This window comes from Balaenoptera acutorostrata, chromosome 9 (genome assembly GCF_949987535.1).
Source record: "Balaenoptera acutorostrata chromosome 9, mBalAcu1.1, whole genome shotgun sequence".
Classification (NCBI taxonomy): Eukaryota; Metazoa; Chordata; class Mammalia; order Artiodactyla; family Balaenopteridae; genus Balaenoptera; species Balaenoptera acutorostrata.
In genome coordinates, this window is record NC_080072.1 from 7,846,107 (window position 1) to 7,866,086 (window position 19,980).

General features: G+C 56.0%; 1 protein-coding gene across 24 annotated transcripts in view; it reads left to right on the top strand.

The window, feature by feature from the left end:
- Window positions 1-259: 259 nt before the first annotated feature.
- The window catches only part of NRXN2 (neurexin 2), a 109,085-nt gene continuing 89,364 nt past the window's right edge, over window positions 260-19,980 (top strand). For 9 of the 24 annotated variants that reach the window (XM_007174302.3, XM_057553539.1, XM_057553545.1 and 6 more), the window contains exons 1-2: window positions 262-417; window positions 9,776-10,748. In XM_007174302.3, the coding sequence (XP_007174364.3) occupies window positions 10,025-10,748 (724 nt within the window). In that variant the 5' untranslated portion in view covers window positions 262-417; window positions 9,776-10,024. Of the gene's footprint in view, window positions 418-9,775; window positions 10,749-19,980 lie in introns of all 24 variants that reach the window. The other 15 variants (XM_057553558.1, XM_057553559.1, XM_057553565.1 and 12 more) reach the window with 3 other exon arrangements.

Genomic DNA, 19,980 nt, shown 5'->3' on the forward strand with positions numbered 1-19,980 from the left:
GCGGGGAAGAACTCGGATGCCGGGAGGCTGGGACGCCGGGGTCCCTCGCGGGGGGTGGGCCTGTGGAGCAGCGGGACTGGCGGCTTCTGCGCCTTCGCATTGGCTGCGCAGCTCGTCCGTTAGCGCAGCGTGATCCAATGCTCGCGTCTGGGGGGCGGAAACTGGTGCTGATGCTGCCGTCAGTCGGTGTTGCAGGGATGCGGCGGCGGGAGCAGCCGCCCTGACTCGCGGAGCATCCTTCTCCGAGCGGCACCGCGGCGGGGCGGGCGGACCGGCAGGCGGGCGGGGACGCGGCGGGGAGCGAAGAGAGGCGCGAGGCGGCAGACACCACTGGCCCTGGTTCTGCCACCCGCCGGAGACGGGGCGGCCCTGGGGTTCTGATACACACCCTCCTGCTCCTGGCGCCCCCAGAACCAGGTACGGGGGGTTGCTGCGGCGGAGACGGACGGTGGGGGGGCGAGAGCCGATCGGGGGAGGGGAACGATTGGAGGGGCGGGGGAGGCAAGAAGGGCGGATTGGGGGGCGGGGGCGCTGCCGCGCTGAGAGGGCTGGCTGGGTGACAGCGAGGCGGCTAAACGGCTTGGGGGGTTGGGGGTCGGAGGCTCCCTGTGGAAGGGGCACTGGCCCTGAGCTGGGGTGAATGGAGGGGGGTGGGAGGGATGGTCGTTGAGGGGAAGGAATGGGGCGAGAAGGAGGGGCATCCGGAAGGCTTGTGAGGGAGGCTCTGAAGGGGGTCCTCAGCCTATGCTAGCCCCGAGGGCTGGAAGCAGTGCTCGTCCAGAGGGGACGAGGAGCTGATGTGCTCTGAAGGGTCTGCAGGGGAGAAACCAGCGAGGAACTGGCCTTCCTAGGAAAAGGAGAGGGAGCTGGAGAGGGGAAAGGAGAGAAGCGGAAAGGCAGGGAGCAGGGCCAGGCCAAGGGCTCCATACTGGGGGGCACCACGGAGGACCAGGCTTTACTGGGGGATGGGAGCCAAGGGGAGAGGAGGTTATTGGGAGGGAGCAGAGGGGAAGGAGCCAAGGTGCTAGAGGCAGAGATGGGCATGTGCTGGTGGAGAGCCGGGAAAGATGGGGGGCCCGAGGGAGAGGAGCAGAAGCTTGCGGGGGAAGGTTGGAGGTGATGAGAGAGGGAGACTGGGAAATCAGTAGGAGGGGGCTGTGCTGGGGTGGGAACGCGCTGGGGGCGGTGACAGAGTTATGGTCAGAGAGTGCTGCAGGGAGAGGAAGCTGCAGGGCCCTGGGCTCGCTCCCCTGCCCCCAAAGAGGAGGGGAGCATTCCTCATGTCCCAGCCTCCTCCCCAGCTGAAGGAGCCATCTGCCCTGGGTCCTCTGGGCTGGGGTATGAGCCCTTGAAGCCTTGATGGGTCCCTGGAGGAAAAAATTGGCTGTGGGTGGCTGTTGTCTTCTTTACTCTCAGCCCCCACCTGAGTCCTGGGTGAAGGCATTCGGTGCCTCATTGAACCAGCAAGGGCTGGGAGGGGGCTCTTTCTTGGTGCCTGGAGGTGAAGGGGGAAGCTGTCCAGACCTGGAGTGATGAAATCAATCTTAGGGTGTGGGTCTTGGGTCTCCAGTCCTCTTGGCTGCCTTGGGGCTTCCATACACTTCTGGTTTTTTATGTGTTGGGGGTGGGGTCAGGTGGGCGAGGACCTCCCATTCATTCCTGCCCCTCCCTCTCGTCTACCTTCCCAGTGTCTGGGTATTCCTTTTGGGGCAGGGTAGACTTCAGGGCTTTGCATTCTCTATCTTTCGCCAGAGAAGTAGACAGAGAGAAGGAAGACAGAGGAAGAAAGAGAGGAGGGAGGTCGGCTGATCTGTTAACCGTAAAGCCTTCTGTTTTGTGGGTGCTTTGGCCACTCAGGTCCCTAACTCCTTCTGCCTCCAGGGATGCTGGCATCTGAGGCTCGGCTGGCTCTTTCTGGGGGCAGGGGAGAAGGGTCAGGCTCGGGGCTTCCTTCATTCCTGCTACAGGAGGTGTTCTCAGATCCGTCCTGTCCTCATACCCACAGGGTGGGCGGGACTGACCGACAGGCAGAGGCCGGCCATCAGAGGATGGCTGGGCAGTTCTCTCCAGGAGCCAGGGCCTCTGCTGGCTTCTCAGCCTGGGCTGAATCCACACTATGGGTTCCTGAGAGGAGGGGGCTGGGTTCCAGAGGGACTGTTGGGGACCTCTTTCCCCTCCCAGGTCCTCAGTCTCTATCCAGGTCCAGCTGCTCCCTCCCGCCCACCCTTGCCAGTGACACAGACAACCTGACACTGATACATATGCTCGGTGGCACCCACCCAGACACACACCTACACAGGCACACACACCTGCGTACACAATACACCTCCCGGCTGCACACCGCCTACACTCCCCGCCCAGAGAGACAGCCACCTTACTGCCTGCCTCAGAGACCTCCCCCAGGCGCCCTGCTCTCCTGTACGTGACACGCTCATGGCCCCTACCTGCCCCCAGAGCCCCAACACTGCACTGTCAGCCCTCACCCTCAGGTGCACACAGCCCCCCATGCAACCATTCACCTCCCCGGATTCACACAGCCATCTCAGGCACATCTGTATTCTCGCAACATACCTTCACTCCCTGGGACACACCCTCTCCTCCTAGCCTCACCCCACCCCCATCATTAAGCACCACGTTCTCTTCCTGGTCCTAAGCTGTTTGCCCCAGGCTTGGGTGTGCACGACCACAGCCCCTCTGGGTCCGGCCCAGCACTCAGCCACACCTGCCATCCTCAGAACCTTCCCATTTCTAGGCGCTCCACCCCCCAGCACTAATCCTCACACTCACACCCTGCCTGGTGCCAGAGCCATGCTGTCCATTTATTCCCAGCCCTCATGGGGACACCCCGACCCACAGTGCGAGCCCACGCCACCCACCCTGCTCCTCCATCTGCTGGGGCGCTCCCGGCCTGGCCCCGTCCACACCGGCAGGGCTATGGCTCTCAGAGACTCATTCAACAAATAATCTGGCATCTGCATGACACCTTGCCGGTCCTTGATCCTTACAAAGCTGTCTCTGCTGCCGCCACGGTGGAGTGGGGTGAGAGTGAGGCCACCTGGGCTCAGCTCTGCCCCTCTGTGAGCCTCAGTTTCCTCATCTGTAAAATGGGGGTTCCCATACCTACCTCATGGGGTTCTTCTGAGGAGTAGGCCAGATGATTATGCTGACAATAATAATAGTAACAACTGTATTTACAGGCATACTTTGTTTTATTGTGCTTCACAGATATTGTGTTTTTTTGCAAATTGAAGGTTTGTGGTAACACTGCGCTGTCAGATGATGGTTAGCGTAATTTAGCAATAAAATAATTTAAAATTAAGGTATGTACATTGCTTTTTAGACACGATGCTATTGCACACATGACTACAGTATAATAGACCATGGTATAGTGTAACTGGGAAACAAAAAATTCGTGTGACTTCTTTTATTGCAATATTCGCATTATTGTGGTGGTCTGGAATTGAACCTGCGGTATCTCCAAGGTCTGCCTGTACTCTGTACCTACTGTGAGCCTGGCTCTGTGCTAAGCACTCTGTGAACTTTGTCATGTATTTGTCATGACCCCGGTAAACGGCAGCTATTTCCAGCATCATCACGACACGCGTGCACACACCTGTCACGGGTACCTTTAGGAAAGTTCCCAGGCACCTCCTGCTTACTCACAAGTCTACCCCTGGAAACCATCTATCCCCTCTGCATCGCTGGGGTGTACCCACCTGCGGCATCATCCCTCAGCTGTGCATAGCACAGGGTGGGCACAGGGGTGAGCTCACTCCTTTCACTGACTACCCCCAAGCTCCTAGGCACCTGTGCTCCGGCCCCCACTCTGCCGAGTCATTCATTTGCACCTCGGTCCCCAGCCCACCCGTCTCCTCAGCCCCCCACACCTGGCAACAGACTTGTCATGCACATCTTGAGCTGCCGCTCTTGTGCTCAGCTCCCCTCACGAACACCTGCTCAGGGGGACCCTCGCACACACCTGCCCACTCCCAGCCGTGCTGCTGTGGGACCTCTACTAGTCTCCAGACCCATTCATCCCTTTCCCACCTTCCTAGGTAGGAGGAGGTGCTCAGCAGAGTGGAGGAAGGCTCAGCGGGCAAAATCTGAGTCCCAGCTCTGCCACTGACAAGCTGTGTGACCTTGGGGACTCTGCACCCAGTCAGCTCCCTAGCACCCCCTACCCACAGGTGGACTCTGCAGCCTTGAGCCAGCGGTGATGGGAGCTGGAGGGGGTCGGGGTGGGAGTGACTCAGCTGCTCTCAGGATCTCAACTCTTTCTTCCCCCACAGAATCCTGTCCCATAGAAATGGGCACTCAGAGGCAACTTCTCTTCTCTGAGTGTCAGTTTCCCCATCTGCAAAAGGGGGCAGTTATAAGGCCTGCAGGTGGGAAAGGGATGGACCATTACTTCTCTCATCTGGCCTTGGTGAGAATCAAAGGAAACAAGAGACACATAGAGTTTTGCAAACTGTAAAATGATGAGATGAGGAGTTTTAAAAGTGATTATTAATACAATACATACTTTTCCACTTTAGTCTCTGCTAGGCACTCTTTCAAATGCTTTACATATATTAACTCTTAATTTTGACAGCACTACTAATATCTCTATTTTACATGTAAGGAAACTGAGGCCCAGAGAAGCCAAGCAACTTGCCCGAGGTCACACAGCTAGAAAGGGGTAGAGCTGGAATGAACCCAGGCCCCTGAGTCAGTGCCTCTAATCACTGCAGTATCTCACTTTTGCTTTTGCCCCCTGCCGAGATGTGGCTGGACTTGGACTTGCCCAAGGTCTTCCCTTGTCACTTCTAGGTCATCAGGGCTGGAAGGAGGGAGCAGGAAGAGGGGGTGGGACCTATTCGCAGCCCATCAATCCTGCCTCAGGTTTTAGGGAGGAAACAGGACCCTCCAAAAAACAACTTCTGCAACTGAAAGGGCCCTCAGAGCTCAAGCACTTCGATGCCCCCTCCCCTATGATTCAAGAGCCCCCCTCCTGAGCACCTCTGAGCAGTAGTCATCCTTTCTCAGCTCACACACCTCCACAGACGGGGAACTCACCCCCCCACCCCACCCCCCACCCCCCCGGAGGCAGCCTACTCCACTGTTGGCTGTTTTGGATTGCCAGCAAGTTTCTCTTTAGCTCGAGCCAAAATCTCCCTCCCCATAACACGTACTCTCCCACCTGTCCACGGGCTGCCTTCTGGGGCCACCAGAATGTGTGTAAACCCAGCTCTTCCTCCCTGATGTCTGGGGGAGGCCCCTGCTGTCACACTCCCAGCTGGCGAGGGAGGGAGCTGGCGTGAGGAGAGCCAGAGGGAGGCTGGTGTTCCCATGGCTGGAAGTGTGTGTGTGTGTGTGTGTGTGTGTGTGTGGTGTAGATGTGGCCAGAGAAGGGGCTGAGTGGATGCTGGGAGAAGACCCCTGACCAGGGGCTCTGGCGGGATGGGTACAGACGATCTCACCCTGGAATTCACATCCATTCACTGAGTTTGTGCTGGTGATATGGGGGCTAGGCCTTTGGTCAGGCTAAAAGGCCCAGGAGTGGAACAGTGGGTACAGGGGAAGCATCTAGAATGGGAGGCCAGCGACCTTGATTTTAGTCTTGCTCTTCTCTATGGCCCTGGGTCAGTCACTGCCCCTCTCTGGGACTCCGTTTCCCCCTCAGAGAAGACGAGAAGGGTAAACTCCATGAGCTCTGAGGTCTGTGTCTTTCAGCCCCCGGGGCGGACTCAGAGTCTGGATTGTCTGAAGAGGGCAGTGGCCCCCGTGAAGGTTGGGTCGGAGAAGGGTGGGCTCTGTGGCCCGTGCACAGTGCAGGGTAGAAGGAAGGCCATAGGTGCTGGAGCCAGCTGGCCCCTCACCTGCACTTGGGCAAATGAATCCATCATTTGAAGCTCAGAGTCCCTGTTTGTAAGCCCGGGGTGACAAAACTACCTCCTAGAACTGGAGGATATGTAAGACAGTGCATGTGGTGGTCCAGCCTGCCACCCGATGCACAGTGGGAAGCCCCAACGTTGCAGCCCAGATGCCACACTGGCACTGGCCTGGCCATGGGAAGATGGGAAGGAGGCTGTCAGCCTAGGAGGACCCAGAAAGAATCTGTGGGACAGGATTCTGTGGGGGAAGAGAGTGGGCTGAGGTCCTGAGCGCAGCTGAGTCACCCCACCCCCACCCTCTCTAACTCCCATCACTGCTGGCTCAAGGCTGCTGAGTCTACCTGTGGGTAGGGGGTGCTAGGGAGCTGACTGGGTGCAGAATCCCCAATTACAGGGAAGAGGTCTGTTCCCCAGAGGAGCAGTGGCCCTGGGCCAGCAGTGGCTGGCAGTGTGCACTGCACTGACATCAGTCAGCAGGCAGGATATCCCGAGGCTGCTCTGGCAATGTCCCCGCACTGGCAGTAGGCACTGGAGAAGAATCAATCTTGGGGAGCAGCACCTGGACACTGTGGGTGCAGGGGGGCTCCCACTGTACTGCATGAGCCCCGGGGAGGAGCCATGTGCAACTCCAGGGACACTGTTTACTTGATGTAATTGTGCAAGGCCATGGCCCTGGCCCACGGGGAGGAGATCTGAGGCCAGAGAGCTGCGTGCCAGGAGTTGAGGAAGGATGGAACATCCTAGGTTAGCAGGAAGCCCCTGCGTCCTGGGAGGAAGGGTGGGTTGAAGGCTGGCTCAGCAGAAGCTTGGTCCTGGGGAGGCGGGGAGTCCGAAGGGAGGGGACAGGAATGGCGAAGAGCAGCAGGTTTCCTGGGAACTGTAGGGTGGTGTGGGGTGGAAAGGACCCAGGTGTCCGCTTAGCTCATGCCCCTCTTGGGGCTATCTCTGCCTCACAAGCCTGAAGCTGCCTCATTGCTCCCTGGGTCCCTGGAGAGAGGACGCAGGGAGGGCCGGGGCTACCTCCTGGCCAGCTCTGCAGCCCCTGTGCCCCTGGCGCTGAGCTAGGCAGGCCTGTGCTGCAGAGCTGCGGGCTGTGGGGAGAATGAGTAATGAGCTTTGAGGGGGGGCAGGCCCAGACCCTGCCCCGGCCCCTCCCGGAGGCACCACAGAAGCCCAGCCTCTGCCCCGGCAGGCGCTCGCAGGCACGTGCCTGCGCACAGCACCCCCTCCCTTGCCACACTCTTCCTCCACATCTGGGCACACAAAGACCGATAGAGTCATCCCCTCCTGGACTCTTACCCACTTTGCCACTGCCGCTCCCATCCCCCAGCCAGGTAACATTCCTTCCGGCTTTTAGGACCTAGGCATCTGCCTCCCAGCCTCTGGAGGCCGCCTCACCATCCTTCACTCTTTCTGTCCTCTGCCAACTTCCTAAATGAGGGAGACCCTGACCCCGGGCTTTGCCAGTAGGAACCCCTGTGCCACCCTCTAGAGGGTGGGGGCTGTGACTATGACAGACGGACTGGGATGGGGGTGGGGCCGGGGAACTAATCCCCTCCCTTTCCTGAGCTGAGGAGTGAGCGGACAGCAGCACGAAATCCTATTCCCTCTGCCAGCAGAAATCGATAGCTAATTAATTCCCTCCCCAAAATAGTGTCTGGAGGAGGGGGTGGGGGCCTTGCTCAGAGGCAAGGCCAGACTGAGACTGAGACCCTGGGTCGGGGAGGGAGGGAGGATGCAATTCTCCGGCCTCCGGAGCCGTGCCTCTGCTGGGGGTCTCTGGCTGCTCCTTCTGGGAAGAGGGGGCGTTTGGCCTTTCCCCCCCCCCAAGCCTGAGGGACCCTCTCCCCTGCCCTGGGCTGGGGTGAGGGTGCATGCGTGTGGGGGTAAGGGCGTCAATCAGGCTGGGAGCAGGTGCTGCATTTAATTTGATTGGCTAATTAGCCCGCGCATGTTAATTATCTCTATTACCCAGTGAGGAGAGGCAGTGGCAAAGCTATATATAACTGCGATAGTGTTTGGAGAGAGAAGGGGCTGCTTGCCTGGAACACCTCCCTCCCTGGGGCAGCCCTTGGAGGGGCGCTGGGGCAGGACACTTGAGACCCTCTTGGAGCCTGTAGGACTGGGGGGGCAGCAGTCAGAAGGAGCGAGATGGAAGGACCTGAGAGCTGGATTTGGAGGGTCTCTTGGAGATGGCTCCCCAAACTCTCTCTGTTGCCAGCCTCCTGAGGCCTTCTCTGCCCCATCTTCTTTCTGCATACATATCACTCCAACCATCCTGCCCTCCCGTGACTCTCTGCTCACACCCCTCACTCTGGCCTTTTAGGGGGTCCCTGGGTTTCTCTCTCCCCCTTTGTACCCCAGCTTCCTCCCATGTAGGGAGGAACCACACCCATCCAACCTTCTCTCTCTCCAAGTCACCCCTCTTCTCTTCTTTTGGTTCACACCTCTCTGAAACACAGCTGTGGCTGCCCTGCCCTTTGTCTCTTTCGTGGAGATGCTGGAGTCAGACCTACATGGATCTAAGTCCCAGTTCCCCGCTGACTGGCTGTGTGACCTTGGGCAAGTCCCTAGACTTCTCTATGTGGGCTTCCCCAGTGGTTAATGGGAATAATGGGACATCCCAGACTGATTAAGTAAAATGACATTTGTAAAAATGCTCAGCGTCCAGGGCCTTGACAAATGCTGTTGGAATTTGGAATTTAATTTTCTCTATCTTCTCATTCCTTTTCTCCCCATCAGGCCACCTTTCCCCTCCATTACTCTTCCTTTTCATGCGATTTCTCTTCTTCCTCTCCGCGCTCCCCTTCAATCTTTCCCTGTCTCTTCCTAAACTATGGTCCTTCTCTGCTTCTCTCTCAGGCTTCTCCCCACCTCTTTCCCTTCCTCCCTCCCCAAAATAAAATCAATGCAATATTCAGGAGGGTTGTTGGATATAAATAATTACGACTCAGAGTTTAACGAGATGCAAATTCCCCTCCCTGGCGTGGGGTATAAATTGCTCTCTGACAGCCCGTTACAAGGGTAATCATTTCAGAAAGGCAATTTTATGCAAATGAGGCTGCCTGCCTCCTGGTGGCTCCCCCAGCCCTGTATGAGGAGGAGGGTGGAACTGAGGGGTGAAGAGAACCCAGGTATCGGCTCAGGTCTCAGGCTGAAGACTGGGAGCTGGAGGTTGAGGGTGACAGACATTTAGGTTCACAGGAAGGACCTGGGCTGGTGAACAGGGGGTTGGGGCCCAGGAAGGGGTGAGTGTGGTTTTGGGGGAAGTGGAGACACGGAATCAGATGCCTGTCTCTTTGCATGGATGGAGAGGGCTTGGGGTCTGGATGCCTGGGTCCTGGCTGGTTTCTCTCCCTTGCCCCCTTCCAGCCAGGTTACCCAGTGATACCATTGACAAATTGGCATTTAATTAATCCTAATGAATTATTTAGCAACTTCATTATCCAGCATCAGGAACTGATGAGAGAGAGCCTTGGCTGGTGGTGGGAGCCACGCACAGAGGTTGGGTGTCTCAAAGACGAAGGGGCTGTGGTCACCAGCTGAAGGAGTCTTTAGGCCTCACCCACAGGAGCTGGCCCTGGTCCTGATGGGAGGCGGGGGTGAGGGCATCTGGGTTGGGCTCCTACTGGACTCGAAGGTGTTACCTCCCTACCTGTCTACATCTTAAACCAATAATGCCCCTAGCGAGTGTCATCTCCCGCCCCCCCCCCCAGGGTTGGGCCCCCAGTACTTCCGTCATGGTGGTGTCTCTTGTTTTGAGACCCTCTCCAGGTCAGGGCGGCTCCTCCAGTACTACGGGGAAACAGTTGAGCTCTTGCTGGTGTGAGAGGGGAGCCAGACACCGACACCTCCCCTCCTCCGAGCCCCTCATTAACCCTTTCCTTTCCGTTTCCCCGCAGGCATCCCTCTCCCATCTTCCGTCGGAGCCCGCAGCGGGGGAGGGGCGCCTCCGCCTCCGCCTCCGTCCGTGGAAGCCGGCACCTGGGCCTCTGCTCGCCTCGCCCTGCGGCCGGGCCCATGGCACTGTGAGCCGGCGAGGGAGCCCCGCTCGGCGCGGGGGGCGCCCGGCCCCCTCCCCGCCCCATGCGCCGGCGGCTCTGAAGCCTGAGGGGGGCCGGGGGCCGGGCGGGGCCGGGGCCGCCGGAGGCATGGCGCCCGGGAACCCGTGGCGGCCGCCGTCGCTGCCGCTGCTGCTGCTGCTGACGCTGGCGGCGGTTGCGGGCGGCCTGGAGTTTGGCGGCGGCCCCGGGCAGTGGGCGCGCTACGCGCGCTGGGCCGGAGCGGCGAGCAGCGGCGAGCTCAGCTTCAGCGTGCGCACCAACGCTACTCGCGCGCTGCTGCTCTACCTGGACGACGGCGGCGACTGCGACTTCCTGGAGCTGCTGCTGGTGGAAGGGCGCCTGCGGTTGCGCTTCACGCTCTCGTGCGCCGAGCCCGCCACGCTGCAGCTGGACACGCTGGTGGCCGACGACCGCTGGCACATGGTGCTGCTGACCCGCGACGCGCGCCGCACGGCCCTGGCGGTGGACGGCGAGGCCCGCGCCGCCGAGGTGCGCTCGAAGCGGCGCGAGATGCAGGTGGCCAGCGACCTGTTCGTGGGAGGCATCCCACCCGACGTGCGACTCTCGGCGCTCACGCTCAGCACCGTCAAGTACGAGCCGCCCTTCAGCGGCCTCCTGGCCAACCTGAAGCTGGGCGAGCGGCCCCCCGCGCTGCTGGGCAGCCAGGGCCTGCGCGGCGCCGCAGCCGACCCGCTGTGCGCGCCAGCGCGCAACCCCTGTGCCAACGGCGGCCTCTGCACCATGCTGGCTCCCGGCGAGGTGGGCTGCGACTGCAGCCACACGGGCTTCGGCGGCAAGTTCTGCAGTGAAGGTGAGCCTGGGGGCAGCCGCCGCTGGGCGCCTGGGCGCGGAGTGAGGGGCGGGAGAGTTGTCTGGGCCTGTAGGGGCGCCTGCGGCCCGCAGGCTCAGGCACGGGGGCGAGTGAGAGTGTGTACCAGCACGCGAGTTGGGAGGGGCGTGTGAGGACGCCTGTCCCAAAGAGAGGGCGCGCACGGTCAGCCAGTGAACTGCAGGAGCTGCGGGGTGCTGAGGTTTGGCGTGGGCGTGGGCGGCCTGCGGGTCCCGTGTGGGCGTGGCCAGTGTGGGCGCGGCCTCGTGAGCCCATCCAGTGCTCCTCTCCCTGTCCCCTAGTGAAGGTCCCGTGGCGACCTGTGGGTAGGACTGTGTAGTCAGGTCCAACTAGCGAGAGGATGAGGGCCGGCCCTTGAGGGCGTGTGGAGCGGGTGGGTGACTGACTGTGAGGCGCCCGTGAGGGCTGGTGGATGTGATCTATGTGGGCGGGACCTATGCGATGCAGTGGGTGGGGCCTTGTGGGCGGGGACGGTGGGAGTCCTGTGAAGGAGTCCTGAAGACGGTGTGTGGGGCTTGTACCGCTGGGAGCTGTGTAGGGCTGTGAAGGAGAGGGTCCGCACGGGGGGGGCGGGGCCTGCGAGGGCCGTGGGTGGGGTCGGTGCGGGCGGGGCCTAGGAGGCGGGGGCGTGGTCGGCCAGGAGGGCGGGGCCGCGGTCTGAGGGTCAGCGCGTGGGCGGGAAGTATTGTCTGAGAGGCCGGGACTGGACCAGAGGATGAGGGCCCCGGACGGAGGGCGGTGGGCGCGGCGAGAAGGGCAGGGCGGCGCGTGCGAGGGCAGATGAGGGCGAGTGGGGTTCGCCAGGGTGACTGCACGCGCCAGGAGGGCGGGAACCGAGTGTTTTGAGAGTGAAGGAAGCCCGAGGGACAGGGTGGCTGAGGCCTCTCAGGCTCGTGACTAGAGTTGCTGGTTTTGTTGACGGGCAAAAAAAATGGCTGGTCGTCTCTCCCGTGTGAGAAACTGGAAGTGGAGGCCTCTGTTTTAAACACTGGAGCCCTCGCGAGCGTGGGGTTTGGAAGGGTGACTGGAGGGCTGGAGAGGGGTGGTGAGGACTCTGGAATATGGAATTGGATATGGAATTGGGACTTGAAAAGGAGGTTAAGGGAGGGAGAGGTTCCGCAGGCTCCCGGGCTGCAAGAGGCTGCAGTGGGCGAAGTGAGGGGACAAGGTCGAGGGTGGCGCCAGGCCTGGGGTGGGCTGTGGTTTTAGAGGGGGTGGGGGAAGGAGGGCTTTCGAGGCCCCTGGTTTACTTTGGTCTGGCTGGGGAGTCGGGGAGAGGTTCCCCATCAGTTTGGGGATGGGGCATGTGCATCTCCTGGTCTGTGGCCGCCGTTTCCTAGCAGATGTGTGCAGACAGATGAGCGTTCCTCTCCCCCAGCACCTCTAGAAGCTGGAGTACTCAGCAGTTGCGTGTGTGTCTGCCCTCAAGAGGTAGGGTCTTTGAGGAGTGTGTGTGCCCACAGACCAGCACGGCCCTGGGACTGCTTTGGGGCTGGTGTCCTACTGGCTGGGACCTGCCTACAGCCATGGGAGGATCCACATCTGCAGGTGTGGCTCTGGGCTTGGGAAGTCTGTATCTTGATTATGTATCTGCAGTTGTGGTAGAGGAATATATAAGGAAGGTTTTGGATGGCTCTTGGGAGTTGTTTGTACAAGGTTGGGTGATGTATCTTCAGGAACTATGTGTATTAAGTTAATCTGACACCTTCTCACCTTTTCTCCAAGGAGTGCAGGTGCTCCCGAAACTGTGAAATTGTGTGTCTGTGCGTGTTTGCTTGCACGCAGTGGTGCGTGAGTCTGGCAGTGTGTATGTTATGTGTGAATGGTCTGTTTGAAAAGTAGTGTTTGCAAATAGAAGTCCTGTGCCTAGGAGAGTGAGTAGTACACAAGTGTAAGGGTGCGGGTGCTTGTGTAGGTATCCATGTGCATGCGTTTTCATGTGAGACCTCAGTAAGACACCTGGACTTCATGAAGAATCTTTCATGACCTTTAACTTGATTCTCTGGTCCCTGTGACTTCTCCCCTCCAAGCCTTCCTAAGAAAATAGGATGAACCACCCTTCTAACTTGATGGAAGGTAAATTTGAGCTACAGAGAGGCTGCTGGTCCATGGTCTCACTGTGGCAGAATTGGCCTGGGTGTATGAAAAATGCAGCCAGAGGCCCCCTGGTCAACCAGAGCCTTTGTATTAATTCCCTGAAAGGATTCATCAGCCAGAGGCTCCCAGTAAGCCATACAAGGTGTGCGCTTCTGAACGCTCATTGTGTGGTTGTGTGTCTGAGATGTGTTTGGGTCCCTGTGTGTGACAGGGATGGTTGTATCATGTGTATATGTGCTGGATGTGTATCAGTTGAATGTTTGTGGCAGCTGTGTTGGAGCTGTGAGAGGCAGTTGCGTATCTGGCCCACTGTGTGTGTGTGTGTGTGTGTGACATCTGTGGAGGGAGTTGTGCTTTGTCTATGATAAAAAGGGAGGGATATTCATCTTTGAGTTCCCTGCACCTAATGTAGTACCTGGCACTTTGTGAGTGTTTGATAAAGATCTGTGGAATGACTGAAGAGATATTAACAAGTATCTGATAGAATAAAGGCTTGGGGTAAGGCTGTATGTGTATATGAAACGATGTATGTGTGTATTTTCAGATATTATGTTGTAGGTGGCCATGGTGGTTATAAACACTGATAAACACTGATCACATCTGGCGATGACAGGCACAGTGACAACTCTACTGATTCTCCTCCCCACCCATGACCTCATTCCCTCCCCTTATATTTGTTCCTTATTTCCTGGGCAGCTTTTGTAATATCCTGTGCTCATTACACTTCTTCTAGTACATTCCCATCCAGCCAGGGAGGACAGGAATGAGCTTCCACCCTTGGGTGTTGGGGTTAGGGTTGGAAGATTTTTAAGGGGAACGGGTCTGGCTCCAGATGAGGGCCAGAGTCTTCAAGCTTCCCTGGAAGTTACATTTACTTCATTATTATCTGCTTTGAGTGGTTCACAACTTTTTCTGAGATTGAGGACATTTCTGAAAGTCAGTAATTCACAGTACCCCTTCCAAATAGTAGTTATTTTTATATCTGTTTATTGTGAAAACATATGACTCAAGGCTACTATGCATTCAGGAAAGCTTTTAGATGGCTTTGATGTTATATTTGCCATTGTGGTTAATCAAATATACATTAGGAAAAATAGTTTTAGCTTTATATGCAAGACATGCCAATCTGCCTTCAGATATTTGGTGTGCATATGGATTTGTGGATCCTTTGGACCACGCCCCCCCCACACCCCCGCCCCCTGCCCTGCCGATGCCTTCCTGGGTCTGGGCCTACCCGCTGACTGAGAACCTCCATGCTAGGAAATCTGTTTCTTTTCTCTGGGGCTCTGGCCACAGGTGATTGAAGACAGAGCTAAGCATGAGTCACTGAGTATGTGTACTGCTGCTGACTGTCTGCCAAAGTGGGGATCAAGTAGACTGGGATTTTGCATTGGTTTACATGTGAACTCCGCCTCGTGTCACTCATGTGTGGGGAGAAAGGGATGAAAAGTGATCAAGGAAGAAGAGTGTGCAGGTGTGTGTGGGATACCTTGAGTGGAGTGGGGATGTAGATGTATACGATGGAATGTCAGGTGCGTACCTTGCTTGGGGGAGAAATGAAACCAGTGGTAATGCCTGTGTTGGCAGGGAGATAGACGCATGGGTCTCGTATTTTGTAGGTGTGTTGGCAATTTAATTCAACAGATTGTTGTCAAGTCCTCCGTGGTGATAAGCCTTGTGTTGGGGGCTGAAGGTGAGTCAGACATGAAGAAGACACTGCTCAGGGAGTTGCCTGCTTAATTGGGGAAGCAGATAAAAAAGCAGTCCAGGGTGTGGTTAAGAGCACAGATGCTGTAGTCTGGCTGTCTGGGCAGTGACGTTGGACTTAAGCTCTCTCTGCCCTGGTTTCCTTATCTGTAAAATGAGGACAGTAATAGTACCTACGTTACAGAGTTGTTATGGAAATTAAATTGGCTAATTCATATAAAGTGCTTAGAATAGTGCCGGCACATAGAAAGTGCTCAATAAATAATAACAAAAGAACAGCATGGCGTGTGCAGTAAGATGCAAAGAGATGCAGTGGGGCAGTGTAGCTTAGTGATTAAAGCCTAGTCTTCTGAGGCTCAGATCTGGGTTTAAATCTGATTTCTCTACTCACTCGGCCTGTGAGTCAGATGAGTACTAACCTTCAGACTACTTTTTCCTGACCTGTAAAATGGGGATAAGCATGCTTATCTCACAGGTTTGTTTTGGGAATGAAATGAGTGTCTAGTACATAACTAGTGGTGTAAATGGTAGTTGTTATTATAAGCAGAGTGCTCTTGGGGTTTTGAAGAAAGGGTGAATTTACAAGTCGGGGGATTAATAATAAAAGGCATACTATTTAAGATTGGCCTTGAATGTTGATCAGTAAACCTGGTGTGGGGAGGTCACGCTAAGCAATGGAACTAGTGAGGACAAAGGCGTGGAAGAGGGAAATGTACATCATGTCCTTAGAGGGGCACCAAGGAGTACAGGGAAAACAGTGGAATCTATAGCAGGAGAAGCAGGATGAGGCCAGGTCTTGGAGTTTTTCTTTTTTGGGGGCGTGCCGTGAGGCTTGTGGGATCTTAGTTCCTCAACCAGGGATCGAACCTGGGCCCCTGGCAGTGAAAGCACTGAGTTATAACCAGTGGACCACCAGGGAATTCCCCAGGTCTTGGAATTTTGACTTAAATCATTCACCCAACATTTATTGGATGCTGTGTATAGAGTATTGGTAAACGGAGCCACAGAAGAATTTTGAGCAGGCACGTGAATAAGAAGAACTGTGTTTTGGAAGCTGGGAGTGAAGGGTAGAATGGAATATGGAGGGCAGAGTCCTGCGGTGGAGGGGTCAGTGGGAGATGGTTCAGGAAAGGGACATTGGGGCCCTGACCCTCGGCTGTCTTGGGGACTGGCAAGGAAGGGTGGTGGCGGCAGTGGTGGCAGTAGCAGCAACAGTGGCTGAGAGCTGCTGCTGAGACTGAAGCTGTAGGACTCTGCCTTTCCCACGTGGAGGGGCAGAGGTGATGAGGTTTCAGGTTTGCTTGCTCGGAAGGATGGCGGTGGGAGTTGAGGGGAGGGAGAAGTTGGGACGGGGAGCAGGTTTGAGCCACAGATCATGCACCTGTCTTGGTGTTCCCAGACAGAGGCGTCCAGACAGTTGGAAGTGTGAGACCAGAGCTTTGAGTTGAAGGTGGGGCTGCAGGTAGAGACCTGGGAGCCACGTGTGTGGAGAGAGAGTATTTGAAGCTTTGGGATCAGATGAAGTGGCCAAGGAGAAGGTGAAGAGACTTCAGGGGGGCTCATTTGGGAGGAGGAGGGAGAGGAGTGGCTACAGACTCAGGGAAGGAGCAGTTAGAACAAAAAGTAAATCGGATAACACAGTCAAGGGAGGAGAGAGCGGGGCCTCACAGCGAGTGGGCATTTGCTGGGTGCCTTGAAGGCGTGACCACCCCGTGAGATGTAAGAGCTGGGATCTGGACCGAGCTGACTCCGGGGCCCCCCACCTTCTCCACACTGCCTCCGAAAAGGAGAGTCAATCAGCCAGCTGTGTCCGTGGATGACCTGCATTTGGCTTACTGGAGGTGCCTAGGGACAGTGTTTCATTAGAAACCAGCAACCACCCCAGATTCCTTGGGCCACAGCTTCTCCTTTCAGCCACTATGTGTTGAGGGTGTTCCCGTATTTGTCGTCCCAGCAGTGAGAGAGGGCAGTGGAAATCGATCGGGAAACTCGCAGGCTTCCGGAGCCCGCGGGGAGGAGCTCACCCTGGAAAGTGGGGCATTATCCCATTAAAGTACACAGCTCACTAGCATTTAGAACATTTCAGATGGAAATCTTTTAAAAATATGTTGCACACCTCTCTGCCTCCCTAAGCATATTTGGAATGTGATTTAACCTTTTCCGGATGACTCAGGATGTCGCTATTCCCCTCAGGTATTGCACTGGACTGTCACACAGTGGTTCCTTTGTTGAGGTTTGTCCCTGCCTGAAATGATGCCTGACTTTTGAGTTCTTATGTTAGCTTTTTCTAGTTTTTCCACCTCTGCCCTGAGGAGGAGTTGTCAGGTAACAATCCATATCCCTCTCTCTCTCTCTCTGTGAACTTGGACATCAGCATTCCCAGCATGTTAGAATTGTATGTCGCTAAGAGGGAGTGGATTCTGGGTTGGGTCTGAGGGGCTCTCCTATGAGAAAATAACAGTTTTTAATGCATAACTGTTACCATGTCGGTTTTGGCTGCTCAGAACTGTTTCTTTTCTTTGGTTCTGGTCTTCATCCCTGTCCTTGATGATGAATCTGCTGGAATCCCCAGTTCATGTTAGCCAAGACAATGCCATTTATGCCCTCTGGGGGAGGTACTCAAGACCTGTGTGTATGAAAGTTGAGTAAATGAAGTCACATATGTGGAATCACTCTGTCAGCTCTAACATCTAATACCTGTGGTCCTGACAGTTTCTGCTGTTGGAGACAGCTCTAGGCAGAATGGGATGGACAGCTCGAGAGAGAGCTGTGCAGAGAGCGACTGCTGTAAGATCCCAGAGATGAGACATGCTCCCGAGGAAAGCCTCCTGTGGCAGAATGGTTACAAGCATGGGCTGACGGGTTTACTCCCGGCTTTGCTACTTGCTAGCTGTGTGAACTTGGACAGTTTGCTGAATTGCATTGTTCTTCAATGTCCTACTCTGTAAAATGGAGGTCATGTGTTGTAGGACTAAATGAGTCAATACATGGAAATCCTTTACAATGTGCCAGGCACTATTCTTAAGTGATCAATAAATGCTACTATGATTTTTAACCCTTGTGGTCAGAGAAGGCTTCATGGAGGAGGTGGGACTTGGCTAGATCTTGAAGGATGACTGAGTGAGATTTGTGGAGGTAAAGGAAAGACCAGGGTTTCCCCGCCAGGAAAATGGTCTAAATGAGGAGTCCAGAGGGTGTGAGTCGAGTGTATCAGACCAAGATGGTTGTGCTTTATGGGAAATAAAATCAGAACTGTAGATTAAAGCCAGCTTCTAGAAGTCCTGAACTTCAGGCCAAGAATGCAGCCCATCGAAACTTTTAAAGCCAGACAGATTTGGTTCAGATTTTGACTCTGTCCCTCACCACCAGTGTGACCTTGGGTAAGTTTCTTCCACTTTCTGAGCCTTGATTTCCCCATCTTTACAAGGGAGTAATAGTAGTATCTGTTGATGAGGTAGCAGGGAAACGAGGCACGGAAAGAGCCAGGCACATTTGAAGTGCTGGGTAAGTGAGAAGTGTTCACTTCTTATTTTTTATTCATTCAACAAACACAGGCATGCCTTTTTCTGAGCCAGGAACTGTGTAAGCAGCTGGATATAGAGAGATGAATGAGACGTTGTCCTTCCTCTTGGAGCTCTCACAGTCCAGCCAGGAAGCAGACGTGGAAACACAATCGCAATAGAGATGCGATAAGTGAAATAACAACCCGAGCTACATATCGAGAACTGGCACAAAAGAAGGATGGCTAGGAGGTCAGTTCAGAACACAGACCGATGTATACTGACTTGGTCTGAAAGCAGGAGTCGACTTTCTCAGGCAGCTGAGGTTGAGAGGAATGAGGATGGGGAAGGGTGTTTCAAGCCGAGGGAATAGTATGTGCAGAGACGTGGCATAGTAGGGAAAGGGGGAGAAATTGGGTGTGGCTGAAGCCCGGACTGTCGCAGGAAAGGAGGTTGGAGGGAGGCATGGTCAAACCCAAATGGACTTTCCTGAGAAGACTGGACTTGATCCTGTGGGCCCTGGGAAGCCTTGAAGAGTTCTAAGCAGGGTCGTGACTCAGTTGGACCACTTTGGCGGTGCTTGGACTGTGACTTCCGGGATAAAAAGACTGGCTGGAGGGGAAGGTCCTTTAAGAGGCTTATCAGTGTTCCGAGGAGAGGATCTGATGAGGGTCTGGCCTTGGGGCTGTGCTGATGGTGATGGAGGGATGAAAAGTGTTTCTAGGAGTCGAGTCGAGCTTTTAGAGTTTTACAAGTTGGAACTGATAGGACCTGGTGACTGGTGTGAAAAAGAAAAGAGCAAGGCTGATTTCTGGGTGTCTGACCTGATCCGGGAGTGCAGGCAGGAGGAACGGGCTTGCAGGGGCGAGGGTTTTGAGGTCCATCTTGGACATGAGGACATTCAGCCCATGAGACACTCAGGTCAAGCTTCTGTGAAGGCAGATCGGGAGCACAGAAGAGAGGTTTGTACCCAAGCTACTGAAAAGTTCTGACCGTGTGTGTGTGCTTGTGCATGTGTGTTGATCATGGCAGTACTTAGTCAGGTGTATCTGGTACACGTGCCCAAGAGCGAGGCTGGGCGTGGGCCGGGGGACCAAACAGCAGGAGGCTAATGAAGGAAACCGGGGGTCAGGGGTGAGCATGGGGGCTCTGATGACCTAGGAGCGCAGTGGACAAAGGCAGAGATGATTTTGTGCTCCTGGGCAAGTGTCCTTTTCTTTGCAAAGGAGGTAGGTAACACACCCAGCTTGTGGGGGTTGCTGGGAAGCTGATGGCGACAACGCACATTGAGGGTCTGCACGGTGTCTGGCACGTGGCTAACTCTGGGCCTCCCTGGAGCCTGGCAGAGTGTGGGGCACATGCTGAGTGTTCAAGAAGCGCTGGTGGAAAGCGGTGCCTTTGCTGAAGGCAGGGAAACGGGAGCTTTGTTGCAGCGGGTGGAGATGTCAAACGTGGCTTTAGTGGTGGTCTGGGTGTCAGGAGCTGAGTGATCTCAGAGCGCATGGCTAGGGGTGCAGGACTGGCCCCCAGGGAAGAGGCCACGGATGAAGATACAGGTTTGGGGGTCCCTTAGCCACGAAAGTGCACTCTCATGGAGGAGGGCGGGAGAAGAGAGAGGAGTGTGGAGGGCCTGGGGCTGAGCCTGGAGGGGCCCGTGATGGCAGGTGAGGGGCACAGGTGAATCAGCAGAAAGCGAAGGGCAGCCGAGAAAGAGAGGCCAGTGAGTCCCCAGGGGCCCCTCTGTGAAGCCAGGAGAGGGGAGACTCATGCAGGCAGCAGGCTGTACTTGGTCGTCTGACCTTCCTGAGCATAGCACGGCCCACATTTGTGGCAGGTGGGAATAGGGTTTGAAATCCGCGCCATGTCGGGTGACGAGCCTCCTTGTTTGT